The 13,257-nt window shown below is 36.0% G+C and overlaps 3 protein-coding genes across 6 annotated transcripts; all 3 read left to right on the top strand.

Annotated features, from left to right (window-relative positions):
- Nucleotides 1–19: 19 nt before the first annotated feature.
- Nucleotides 20–5,369, top strand: LOC110423666 (P-loop containing nucleoside triphosphate hydrolases superfamily protein). 3 transcript variants are annotated; one of them, XM_021437950.1, is made up of 12 exons: nucleotides 20–300; nucleotides 835–929; nucleotides 1,100–1,167; nucleotides 1,633–1,709; nucleotides 2,068–2,248; nucleotides 2,578–2,634; nucleotides 3,410–3,484; nucleotides 3,730–3,849; nucleotides 3,952–4,122; nucleotides 4,447–4,560; nucleotides 4,683–4,853; nucleotides 5,005–5,369. In XM_021437950.1, the coding sequence occupies exons 2-12, from the start codon at nucleotides 860–862 to the stop codon at nucleotides 5,098–5,100; spliced, it is 1,200 nt and encodes a 399-aa protein (XP_021293625.1). In that variant the 5' UTR covers nucleotides 20–300; nucleotides 835–859; the 3' UTR covers nucleotides 5,101–5,369. The 3 variants fall into 3 exon arrangements, with proteins under 3 accessions (XP_021293625.1, XP_021293627.1, XP_021293626.1); XM_021437952.1 differs by having other exon boundaries at nucleotides 841–929; XM_021437951.2 differs by lacking the exon at nucleotides 20–300 and adding an exon at nucleotides 313–674.
- Nucleotides 5,370–5,728: 359 nt separating this feature from the next.
- On the top strand, nucleotides 5,729–8,957 carry LOC110423668 (Nitrilase/cyanide hydratase and apolipoprotein N-acyltransferase family protein). Of its 2 annotated transcripts, XM_021437953.1 has the most exons (10): nucleotides 5,729–5,929; nucleotides 6,067–6,183; nucleotides 6,296–6,517; nucleotides 6,597–6,690; nucleotides 7,499–7,573; nucleotides 7,647–7,725; nucleotides 8,096–8,111; nucleotides 8,197–8,277; nucleotides 8,365–8,447; nucleotides 8,536–8,957. In XM_021437953.1, exons 1-10 carry the CDS (start codon nucleotides 5,846–5,848, stop codon nucleotides 8,609–8,611), a joined length of 927 nt encoding a protein of 308 aa, XP_021293628.1. In that variant the 5' UTR covers nucleotides 5,729–5,845; the 3' UTR covers nucleotides 8,612–8,957. The 2 variants fall into 2 exon arrangements, 1 of the variants encoding a protein (XP_021293628.1); XR_002445843.2 differs by lacking the exon at nucleotides 8,096–8,111 and having other exon boundaries at nucleotides 8,536–8,598.
- A 588-nt stretch (nucleotides 8,958–9,545) lies between these two features.
- LOC110424397 (putative pentatricopeptide repeat-containing protein At5g37570) lies at nucleotides 9,546–11,708 on the top strand. Its single transcript, XM_021438952.1, is given in 3 exon segments — nucleotides 9,546–9,911; nucleotides 9,913–10,756; nucleotides 10,927–11,708. Coding segments are annotated over 3 exon segments (1,665 nt in total). The 5' UTR covers nucleotides 9,546–9,734; the 3' UTR covers nucleotides 11,571–11,708.
- The last annotated feature ends 1,549 nt before the right edge of the window (nucleotides 11,709–13,257 follow it).

Here is a 13,257-nt window from a genome sequence, read left to right on the forward strand (position 1 = left end):
AGTTCTAAGTAAAACCAACTGACTATGGTAACAGCTATCATGTATGAACCATCATCGAACTCGTCATTTGTAAATAATCTCACCGTATCACTGATAGATCAGGCCCTGCTTTAAGTGGCGGGACGGGTCTAAACCTAAAAAACAATGTGCTTTATACCATAATTGGGCTTTCAAAATTAAGTCCAGTCATATTTTTTTCATCGGGACTTCTAAGCCCTACCATTGTCCGGTTCTACTTGCTCCCTTCTACTTTCTTTCTTCCTCTTTTCTGCTCTGGAGATCGCCTATCACTTTGTTCCGGTGAGTTATTCATAGCAAATTTCTCTCTCTTTATTTCTTTCTTGCAATCGATTCTATACATTTATGAAGTTACTATCACTCATATATATATATAATAATAATTTTCCTTTTATCGGATATATATAATTTTCGTTTCTAAAATCTTTTTGCTTTTGGGCTACTATTTTCCAATACCGATTTGTTTTTATCGGATATTATCCTTTTTTCTTTCATGATTTATTTTATGTACTTATTGGGTGGTTGAAGTAAAGGAAGAGGAATCGAATTACTTAAACATTCTCAAGGTTTTTTTTCTCCCTGTTCCCACCACTACTCATCATCCAAACGCGGCATGCATTGAGTTTTATCCCAAATTATGCTTCTTTCGTCTAGTGGTATGATTGGGTTCTCGTCAAAGTTTGGCTTTTTTTTGAATATGTAATGGTTTTTGCACGATCATGTAGGATTTAGCTCTTTTTGCATTTTTATATTTCATATACATCTATAATTGCATCTTTTAGAAGCCCAAACTGTGCCCTTGTTTCTTATTTCTAGCGGTAGCACTTGAAGTCAGGAAAAAATGGGGATTATTGAGAGGATTAAAGAAATTGAAGCCGAGATGGCTCGAACCCAGAAAAATAAGGCCACAGGTATATATTTGTATCCCTTGACATGCATATGTACTTTATATACATGAACTGATGCTTCTTTTCCCTTCACTTCAAAGCCGTTTTTATTTTTTGGTATTGATAATTATTAATCCTATTGAAAACATTGTCTGGGTTAATTAATTTTTTTTATCTTTTCACTGAATATGCAGAGTACCATCTTGGTCAGCTGAAGGCAAAGATTGCAAAACTAAGGACACAATTACTAGAGCCACCAAAAGTATGAATGTTTCTTATCTAATATGAATGGATTCTGAAATTTTTGCCTATCATGAATACATGTTTAATTTTTCTCTGAATTCTACGTTGCCACATTTTAATGCACTTGTTCATGCTGATAATTTTACATCTTTACTTCTTTTTAACAATTCGTAAATCTTATAATAGGCTTTTAGTTTCCTCTTATTTTAATTTTTTTCATTGTTTAAGCTTTTGATTTTCCACTTTCTCGGTGGGATGGTCTCTTTTTGACAATAGCTTTATTCATATCTAACTGCTCAAATGAGTTAATTTTGCTTCTTTTGTGGCTAGATATTTAATTATTTTAAGAGTTTTAGTTAGTTAAGCTGTTTGTTTGACTGGCTGGTAATCTGTTATAGATTGCACTAATTTTTTTTACACTTTCCATGCAATTTTCTTTCTCCTTTCCATTTTTTGAAAACTTCTTTTTGAATTTGTGAATCAGGGTTCTAGCGGAGGTGGAGAAGGTTTTGAAGTTACAAAATTTGGTCATGGACGCGTTGCGCTAATAGGATTTCCAAGGTCTGTACCTTTATCACTTGATTGCATGTGTCTTAATTTTTTATAAAGAAAATAAGAGTTTTTGCATTGAAAAAAGTTGAAGTCCTGTATTGTAGTAAGATGATTTTGATTTATCACACTTAAGATAAATCTACTGATGATATTACTCAATTACTGCCAGTACACTTATCCTGCCATCCCTCTCTAGCCTGCTAGCTTAATCTATTCGTGCGAGTATGTAGGAAAATACATATTGTGCTTGCAGATTAGTGCGAACATGCATTTGTGCACATGTATACTTGCTGACATGCATTTGTACCCTTTGTGGACGTATGTGCTTTTGAGAGGAAGCTAACTATTGCATTGATTGCGACTGCAGTGTGGGGAAATCAACCCTTTTAACAATGTTGACAGGAACTCATTCAGAAGCTGCATCTTATGAGTTCACAACGCTTACATGCATTCCTGGTATCATTCATTACAACGATACTAAGATTCAGCTGCTGGATCTTCCTGGAATTATTGAAGGTGCTTCTGAAGGCAAGGGACGTGGGAGGCAGGTAATAATTTGCTGCTTCTAGTTTTACCTGGTGATGCATGTTGTCATCTCTTGGTATATAAACTATCATTGTCAGATGGGGGAAATCCTTAAAAAATTTTAATTGAATGTTTTTGGATAGAATGATTAACATGCTCTTTGGAAGGTATTATGTTGAAGTTGGCGGGGGTGGTCTATGCCCTACATTCCAAATTTCTACTAAGAAAAAATAATATTATGCCTTTTTTTTAACTTAATGTTCCATTCTATGATCTGTTCTATCCATTCTTATGTCAGTTTGGTTGAGTAGTTTTCTGATTCAATAAATTTTATGGACCCCTCATTTCTCAGGTTATCGCTGTTGCGAAGTCATCAGATCTTGTGCTGATGGTTCTTGATGCCTCTAAAGTAAGTATCTATATCATAATGCTAGTTTTTGTTGTGTTACTGGTGGTTTTGCTTAATATGGTAAAATTTTTCATAGGATGCTCATAAGATGATAGTGTTACATAGGAATTTAATAGAGCAATGTTTAATACTGTTCTGAATTCTGATCTTAGTGGAAGACTTGGTTGGAAAAATTTAGAAGCGATAGTTGATAAGCATGGAAGGAAATTAGGTTCTCTCTTTTCCTTTAATTTACGACAAAACATGCTGGCTGGTATTGAACATCTAAGATTGTGTAATTGTAAGATGCAAAATAGTTTTTGTTGATTGGAACCTTCCCAATACCTCCATGTGTCTACTGTTTGCTTGTCATGACATGCACTCTTTCTTCTGGATTGTTGTTGGAAGAGGTTTGAAGTTTTATAGCAATCATTTATTGTCCAGAATCATTCTTTCTTTTTCTCTTCTTTTGAATGCTGATTTCACTCTCCCTTTTTTCTCTAACTAGGCATCAACCCATGCTGTTGTAGTTGTGCATACTTCAAGCTTTCTAGTGACTACAAGTGGTTTAAACTGTTGACAGACACGCATGTCGTTTTAATGTTTACATTTTTTTTTGCCTATAGTTTGTCAGTGCTGTCACTACTTGTGTCTGTTTCCTGAATCCTGAACATTCATTGTTGTTGGCTTCCTTTACCATCAAACTTTTAGGAGTTATGTTAATTTGTTGTTGTGATTTCCCCTGTTTTTATCGACTCTTCTCTTATGTCTGTGTAATCTGCTTCTGAAACCTCAGAGTGAGGGTCATCGCCAGATATTAACCAAGGAACTGGAAGCTGTGGGTTTGCGCTTGAACAAGAGACCACCTCAAGTAAGTTTATCTCTCACAGTTGTCTATGTGGCATTCATATTGTTAATAATATATTAGGTGCATCAGGTTTTAAAGTGTCGTGTTGTTGTTTGGCAAAAGAAAAAAGAATGATTTTCACATTACAAATGGTTTAACATTGACTAGTTCAATTATATGGAAATTCTGATGAATTATTTTTTGCCAATATCTTAAAGTATGTATTGCTCTGGCCTGCTTCATTTTGGATTTCTTTATTTCATTTGCAGATATATTTCAAAAAGAAAAAAACTGGAGGCATCTCTTTTAACAGCACTCTGCCTTTAACTCATGTGGATGAGAAACTTTGTTATCAGATTCTACATGAATATAAAATTCACAATGCAGAGGTATGCAGTCTTGTCCTGATTAAATTTCACATTTGATTGAATTGAGTCATTCTTACAACTGGTGTTTCGTTATGCTGAGGTATTCCTGATGGGTCTTTTTAGGTGCTCTTTCGTGAGGATGCCACCGTGGATGATCTTATAGATGTAATTGAAGGAAACCGCAAATACATTAAGTGTGTATATGTTTACAACAAGATAGATGTGATTGGTATTGATGATGTGGATAAGTTAGCCCGGCAGCCAAATTCTGTTGTCATAAGCTGCAACTTGAAGGCATGTTCTTCCAGCCTTGGTTTAAATGCGAATGACAGTTAGGAGTATACTGTTGGTTTTAAAATGCAACTTGTATCTTCTACTGACATGTTCAGAAACTGTTGGCCTGTTATTAGCTTTTGGCTAGTCATTAGTAATCATGTATTTTATGAGATCTGGTGTTACTACATTTTTCTGGCAAAGGAACACTAACAAGCTGTCTAGTATACGTCAAGAACACAATTCTAGATGGAAGTAGTTGGAGAAAAATATTGCTTATTAGTTTCATATTTGGTGCATGTGGTTTGAGAAAAATGTTGACCTATATGTCTGTTCCTTATGCAGCTGAACTTAGATAGACTACTTTCAAAGATGTGGGAAGAGATGGGACTTGTGAGAGTATATACAAAACCACAAGGCCAGCAACCTGATTTCTCTGATCCTGTGGTTCTCTCTGCTGTATGTCACATATCTTCTTATCATTGCATTTACTCTATTTAGTATATGCTGTTACATCTAGGCGGGAAGTTCTCTGACTGTTCTTTCCTTTCTCTTAATCCATTTTTCTTTGTATGAGATAGGATAGAGGCGGCTGCACAGTTGAAGACTTCTGTAATCACATACATAGGAGTTTGCTAAAGGATGTCAAATATGTTCTGGTCTGGGGCACAAGTGCAAGACACTACCCTCAACATTGTGGTCTTGCGCAATCTCTGCAGGATGAAGATGTTGTTCAGATTGTAAAGAAAAAGGTATTTGAATCTGTGAACTCATTTGATAGTAATCTAGTTCGTTCTGCATGGCTTCTAGTACTGGTTTTCCAACAATTTAAGAACTTGCTTGGCTGTTTGTGTATTTGTTATTGAAAAGTAAATTGAACAAAAAGGGATTTGGATATTCCAGGAAAAAGAGGAAGGAGGGAGAGGCCGCTTCAAATCACATTCAACAGCTCCAGCTCGAATATCTGATAGAGAGAAAAAGGCTCCCTTGAAGACCTAACCATGCCCGTATTCCCTGCTCTGAAAAAAAAGGTTGTGGGCTGCAAGTACCAGAGTTGTCCTTTTGTTGTATTATGAGTAATTTTATCAAGCAGCATTGTCGAGTTGATTTGTCCTCTATTCCATCCTTCCCTCTTGTTTTTTTGTTAATTCTATTACCATTACCAGCTGTATTTTAATATATATTTGATTGCAAATTTTGATCGTTGACACTGTGATCCCCGTACTCTGGAAATGTTATTTACTTGATACATTTTGATTACCTCTCAACCGATATGAAATATTCCTCTTCTAGTTATGATATCAATTTGTATCCATTTATTTGACAATGTTGAAGTCGCTTTTCTGTATTGTCCTTCTCAAAAAATGTAAAAACAAAGTTGGAAGATTAGCACTTGGATTTGGAAACAACTGCAAACCCCAAAGGCAATGGAACCCATTAAGTTGGGATTGAAAACTTAATAACACGTTGCTGAATTGTTAAACCAATACCATCCCAAGAATATTATTAACATATCAAGCACAGCAAAACTTGTCTTGGTGATCATGCTAAAACCTTATCTTGGCAATCAAAGTTATTTATTTAACATTGGCTTTTTTAATTTATTAACTCCACCAACTGCCTAAAACCCAGACTCTTCGCCTCTAGACACGGGGCATCACCCTCGACGAACTGGGTTATGACTTAGAAAGCACTTCCCCTTTTTCTGTCTTTTCTTTTGGTGGTAAAACAAGACCAACTGTGCATGCCTGCTTACATAAATTGTAAACAGCATCAAACTTCGGCTTGTGCTTCCTTGAATACGATGGAAGTTCCCATTATTTCCAAGGTTGATTATTCCACTATCTTCATCTCTTGATTTGATCCTTCTTGAAGAAAAATGGTTCCATCAATTTTTAGATATCAATATAGTTGCAAACTTATGTTAGACTAAGTTATTAATTGAATCTTTGACTATTTGGGCAGTTTAAAGTTGGGCTTTGCCAGTTGACTGTTAGTTCAGACAAGAATCAGAATCTAATCCGTGCCCACAATTTGATCAAAGATGCTGCTCAGCAAGGTGCAAGGCTTGTCGTTTTACCCGTGAGTTTGATTGTTTATGTTTAATCTAGGAAATGTAAGCTGAACAATTCAAGATGCTGGTTAGAACTTGAAAGTCTGGATTCATGCATGTTCCTTTACTTGTTTGCAATAGGAAATGTGGAACTGCCCTTACTCGGCTGATGGCTTTGCTAAGTATGCTGAGGATTTTGAAAATGGAGATTCCTCGCCCTCCTTTTCAGTGTTATCAGAGGTTGCTTCGTGCTATGGAATCACAATTGTTGGTGGGTCTATTCCAGAATGGTGCAATGGCCGGCTGTATAATACTTGCTGTGTTTTTGGACCAGATGGAAAGCTCAAGGCTAAGCATAGGAAGGTAGGCAAAACCTACTAGCAACATGTAATTTGAACACTAATTAAGACAGAAAGCAAATAATAATTGTCACTTTTTGCAGATTCATCTGTTTGATATTGATGTCCCAGGAGATATTTCATTCAAGGAATCTGACTCCTTTGCTGCCGGAGATGAGCCTACAATTGTGGACACAGGTATAGTTAGCTCTTCAAAATCAACAGTTTTTTTAAGGCTAACGGGATAGTCTGATCTAAAATTGTGCAATCTTTCGTACTGCTTTGACAAACCACATGCTTGTCGAGATAAATTGCACTGAATCAGCTTGACTCAAGTACTGACAGTTCAGTTCTACCAAATTATCATTTTTAAAGGTGGAATACAGAGAGAGAGTCTGGTAGAGATTGTTGTATCCAATATGTCTTTTGATTTTATTTATGCACAAACTTGGATCATGAGTTATTGACATTGCTGGATTAAACTACTTTCTAATAATTACACCATATAAATTCAACAAAGAAGAGATTACAGGAGGCTTGATTCATTTAATCATTAAATTTGGGGTATCATGAATCTATAATGTCTCAGGGGAAGTATGTGTTAAGCTGATATTTTTGTTCTGTGTTTGCCTAAGCTTGCTGAATTGGTACAAAGGTTTTTGCGATTCTGTTTTTGGTCTTGATTTCTGCTCAGATGTCGATGTTTATCAGTGTTTGAATGAGCAGGGGTGCCTTGATAGTGCAGGGTGTCAGTTTTAGGGAATGTTTTCTTTAGAAATCCTATGCAGATAGATTGGCTCCTTGATCTGGTTTTTGTATAATCAGGAGACAATTTTGATAAATGTACAGGTCATGAGTGTAACTGCTGTTACTTGGTTAATGAAATTCTATTACTTTTCAAAAAAAAAAAATCATGAAGCTATAATGTGTCGATAATTTCTTTGTTTTATAGTCTGCGTCTGACTTTCTGCAGGCTAAGCAACTGACGAGTGACTCTTAAATGCAGACATTGGCCGAATTGGAATTGGAATTTGTCATGATATGCGCTTTCCAGAGCTTGCCATGCTTTATAGAGCAAAAGGTTTTCTGTATTACTGCTGGCATACCATTAAGTTTTCTTAGTGTACTTTATTAAAATGAGGTGCAAATTCCAGGGGCACATATTATATGCTATCCCGGCGCATTCAACATGAGTACTGGTGACTTGCTGTGGGAGCTTGTACAGCGAACAAGGTTAGAATTCTATCTCTACTTGTTACTGGAGGCAGCAAGTTCTATTTCCATCATGTCAGTTACTATAAGATTATTCGCTCAGTTCAAAATACAATAAGAATTATGGAATAAAAAGGGACTTCTGTCCTACAAGCTTTCTCCTGCAAGTGTCTAATAATTCAAGTTCATCCCGTTTCCCAAAAATGTAACACATGACTACAACCCTACACCAGGGGATCGAGGGTATTGGACTTGAACCAGATCAATTATTAAATCAAGGTTATTCAACTTTAACAGATGAAAATTAGACCAAAAAAAAGAATTATAAGGTACACTGTACTGTTAATGTGCTGCCATCAATTAACAAATTTTATGTACTTCAAAATTTCAGGGCAGCTGACAACCAGGTATCATCAAGCTTTTCTTATCAGTAATTCTCTGCATTTCCATAAGTAAAGTTCCTTCACAAACTCTATTCTGCTTTGGTGGTAGTTATTTGTTGCCACGTGTTCACCCTCTCGAGATTCTGCTGGTTGCTATACAATATGGGGACATTCTACTCTTGTATCACCGGTATGGGGAAGTTTGTAAATTTGGTTACTTTTTGTTTCATCTGAGAGCAACTACTGGATTACCAATTGCTTATGTCTGCCTGACCAGTTTGGAGAGATAATTGCAACCTCAGAACACGAAGAGACAGTTGTGGTTGCAGAGATTGATTATTCTGAAATCCAACTTACCAGGTGAAATGCTAATGCTAAACTTGCAAACGAGTAACAATTTATATCAAGTTCCCTATCTTATAAAGTTTTTTGAACCGTTCCCTTACAGAGAGAGCCTTCCACTGGAGAAACAAAGACGATCAGATATTTATCAGTTTATTGAAATAGCCCCTCGAAGGCCTTGAAAATGTCATCAGTGCATTGGGTCTTTTGGGAACAGTATTTATAATAGCAAATATTCCCCACAGGATCATTGGTTGGAGCCTGGTTTTGCATGAATAATTTCAGTGTTGATGGCACTGTGTGCAAGGAATGAGGATCATAAGCCCATTTGATAGCTACTGTTATTAATATATGCCAACTGTTATAGTAGTCCATCAAATCATGAAATCTGACTTAATGTACTGCTAATTTCCTCTTCTGAGAAATTAGACACTTAAAATTAGCCGTTTAGCATATGATATTTTTGTTGCTTTGCATACCTTTTGTATGAAATATTCTTATGTTAAAGTGAAGATAGAATTCAAGGTGTATTTGGTGTCTTTGTGTGTGACTTGTACTACTGACCCATTTAGGCATCTATTTGTCTTGTTATTCTTCCTACTTGAAACGTTGAAAAGTAACTCTTGGTGTAAATGGGGTTTTAGGAAATTGATAAAATTGTTTAAAACTTATTTCGTCTCACCTCAGTATGTAATTATGCAAATAAGATACAACAAAGTTAATCATTTCATTGCAATGATTTTTTATCTTTGAATACATTTTTTTTTATTACAAGGCATAATTTTGGATAATAATATTTTCGCTATAACCAGACAACTTTTCATATTACATAATATAACTTTTGAATCAAAATATTTTTTGAATAGTTATTTTATCAAGATTCAAGAGACTTTTTGTTATGAAAAGATATAATCTTTCCAATAATCATTTTTCATATTGAAAACACATGAATAAAAACAATTTGATTTAACAAGGATGCCAAAAAATTTAACCGTGCATCAGAGTTAGCCCTCCATCAAAACCCGAAAACTGAAAAACAAGCATGGCCAACCTAAGTCTAGCACTAGCACTAGCACCAATTTTTGATATATATAGTACCTGAGGCATCAACTCACGATGAAACTCAGCCATTCAAACTGAAAAACAGAGCCAACGGTCAAATAGCAAGGACAACATAGACCACCCCAAGAAGCAATATACTTAAGAAAGTCTCGATTGTAAGTAATCATCATCATACAAAAACCATCATCAATATCAAATCCATGAAAACCATTTACTTTCCCTCCTATTGGAATCACCACATACATGTCACAACGCCCATTCCCAACAAAAAGAAACACATTTTCTACCATTTCCCATTACCTCCAATTTAGTAAAACAATTAGCCAACTCAAACAAACCCATAGCTTCTTTCTCAAAACCCTACCTAAACCCCAGTACCACCCTTTTTTAACTCAGTTCCTCACCCAGCTGCTGCGGGCGCTGTGGTGACAACCTCGGCTACGCACGCCATGTGTTCGACCAAATACCCAACTGCAAAAACCAGTTCCTTTGGACTTCCCTTATACGTTCCCTTGTTTTTCAGGGTCATTTTATCCAATCTATCCTATTATACTCTAGAATGCAGAGGAAAGGCATATTCCCGTCTGGGTTCACCTTCTCCTCTGTTCTCAATGCTTGTGCTCGAGTCCCGGCAATGTTCGAAGGCCAGCAAGTTCATGCAAGTGTCGAAAAATCAGGTTTCTTGAGGAACAATGTAGTGCAAACAGCATTGCTTGATATGTACGCAAAGTGTGGATTCGTGTTAGACGCGCAAAGATTATTCAATGCAATGGAAGAGAAAGATGTTGTTGCTTGGACAGCAATGATTTGTGGTTACGCTAAGGTGGGATTGATGCATGAAGCGTGGTGCTTGTTTGATGCCATGGAGGAACGCAATGTGGTTTCTTGGACAGCTATGGTTGCTGGATATGCAAATTATGGTGACATGGGAGCGGCTAAGGAGTTTTATGACAGGATGGTGGAGAAGAATTCAGTTGCTTGGCTTGCGATGATCGCGGGCTATGGGAAATGTGGTAACGTGAGTGAGGCTAGAAGAGTGTTTGACGAGATAGTAAAGCCGGATGCTTCGTGTTGGGCAGCAATGGTGGCTTGCTATGCGCAGAATGGATATGCAAAGGTAGCTATTGAGATGTACGTGGCAATGAGAGATCAAAGTGTCAGAATAACTGACGTTGCGATAGTAGGTGCTCTTTCTGCTTGTACCCAATTAGGAGATGTTAAAATGGCGGAGGCATTGGCTAAGAATATTGAAGAAGGATGTTGCGGTAAGTTGTGCTGGTATTAGTAATTAGCATGCTACTATTCTATTTGTATTTGAATGCTCGGATTGATTAGTTTCTTCTGGATTTTTATTTTGTCTTTCCATATATATACATAAAAGAAGCTGTGATACTGATTCTTCTTTTTTAACTGCTTATCTGCATAACAAATTCAGATAGGGCGCTCTTTGTATCCAATGCGTTGATACACATGCATGCAAAATTTGGATGTATGGAGCAGGCCTGGAGGGAATTCAGTAGAATGAAGGAGAGGGATGTAGTATCTTACAGCACCATGATCACAGCCCTTTCTGACCATGGAGAGTTCCAGGAAGCTTTGGTTTTATTCTCAAAGATGCAAAAGGAAGGAATTAAACCAAACCAGGTTACATTCATAGGTGTCCTTAATGCCTGTAGTCATGGTGGATTGGTTGAGGACGGATGCAAGCTCTTTGAGCTGATGACGCAAATTCTTAAAATAGTGCCATTGAGCGAACACTTTACTTGCATGGTTGACCTCCTTGGAAGGGCCGGGCACCTTGAGAAAGCATACAATCTGATCATTGAATATGGAGGTGCCTCGGATGCTGGAATTTGGGGTGCTTTGCTTGGAGCTTGTAGGGTTTACGGTAATGCTGCGCTGGGTGAGATTGCAGCTAGTCATCTCTTTGAAATTGAGCCTGAAAATGTTGGAAATTATGTGCTTTTGGCAAATATTTACGCTTCACTCAATAAATGGGAGGATGCAGAGAGACTACGGAAGATGATTAGTGTAAAAGAAAAGAGGAAATCTCCAGGTCGTAGCTGGGTAGCCAGTTGAGAAACAAAGAACAAATAAAATCTTGTGAATTTATTTTATATGGCTCTGGTTAATAGTCACTCATTACTCGATCTGAAGCAAAATGGCCCATGTAACCCTATTACACGTAACCCTTGTTTACTTCCAGTTTCCATCAAAGCATCCAATTTAAAAAGATTTTTTTCATCAAGTCCAGATGAATTCATTTCCAGAGTCGATTTTATGACCAAATCTGGTTCAAAAGTTTGACCTATTCAGCCATGAAAATACAGTTAGGTCTAATAATGAATAAGAGTGCCGTATGTGTAATTTTCAAGAAAATTTTGGTATTGTTGAGACGGTTTAAAAATGTTAGGTATAAGATTAAATGTTTAATTTGGGATCTAAATTTTTGAGTTTTTGTCAATTTAGGGTCAAAGGTTTTAGTTATAACAATTAAGGATCAAACATTTTCGGTTTTTTACAATTAAAGGTAAATGTGAGAAGTGTTTGGCGCGTATAGGACAGCGCATGATGTGGATGTTAACTAAGAAGAATAAGATACGGAAAGGTAATTTTGTCAAAATGTCTTTTTTGTTAAAATCAAAATAGTTCAAAATATGGTTGATACGTAACTACATTTTTATCATGGCCTATAAGAATTAAATTTTTTAATATGATATATAATAATTATATTTTTCAATATATATCGAGTGTGATATACACTTTATCTACTTGTCAACTTATCTCTTAATTATAAGGAATCGAAAACATTTGACCATTGATTGTTACAATCAAAATATTTAACTCTTATTTGAAAAAGTACTCAAACGTTTAATCTCAATTTGTACATTTAACCTAAATATAATCATAAAAACTTATGTACTAAGACATTAATATATTTTAGAAATTAATGTTATGTGGAAATTTTGTTTAATTATTTACTACTGGATTGACTATATACATTTTCATGAGTTTATACTTCAAGATCTTATTTTATTTGGTTAAAATATGTTACTAAAAAAAGGTGGTATGAAGTATGTTCATATATATAACAAAAATAAATACGTTACGTGTAAAAGTAAAATAATAAATTTACTATTAATGGAAATCAAATTGTAAAGAACTAGTTTATGTAAAATCAACTACAACGTACATTAGAAGATTGAAATCCGATCCAGCAAGGAGCAGGACTTGCTGTGGATTATTTGTGAGGAACACGTTGGCAGTTGAGTAGGAATTGCAGGGTGATCGATTCTCAGAGGCCAGGTATTTATTCCTTTTCAGTTGTTTCGCTTTGTTCAATTGCTGAGTTTGTTAAGTTTTTCGCTCTGGTGTACATTTGCTGTATTATGCGGTCCTAATGGGTGGAATTGAGGGATGAGTTGTGATAGCTTAGGTTATGTGTCAAGGATACTAACCTTGAACTTTTTGTAGTAAGGGAATGATTGTACAGGGGTTGGCTTTTTTGAGTTTGAGCATTTTGCAAGTTTTTTTTTTTTTTTGAAAATTAATTTTGGATTTCATCATCGGGGGTGTTACCCCTGTCCAAAGAGGAGAAGATTTTATGTCTTTATACTGCTAATTGTTGTATGAATGCCTGCTTCACTGATGCTCAAACCTTCAATATCAAACTAACATTAGCCCTTCCAGTTATACACAGAGGCCATGCCAGAACAGTAGCCCCAACAATGGTTTCAAAACAAAACTCAAGACAACGGACCATTAC

Source organism: Theobroma umbraticum, unplaced genomic scaffold (assembly GCF_002168275.2).
Source record: "Theobroma umbraticum cultivar Fairchild unplaced genomic scaffold, ASM216827v3 scaffold_204.0, whole genome shotgun sequence".
Classification (NCBI taxonomy): domain Eukaryota; kingdom Viridiplantae; phylum Streptophyta; class Magnoliopsida; order Malvales; family Malvaceae; genus Theobroma; species Theobroma umbraticum.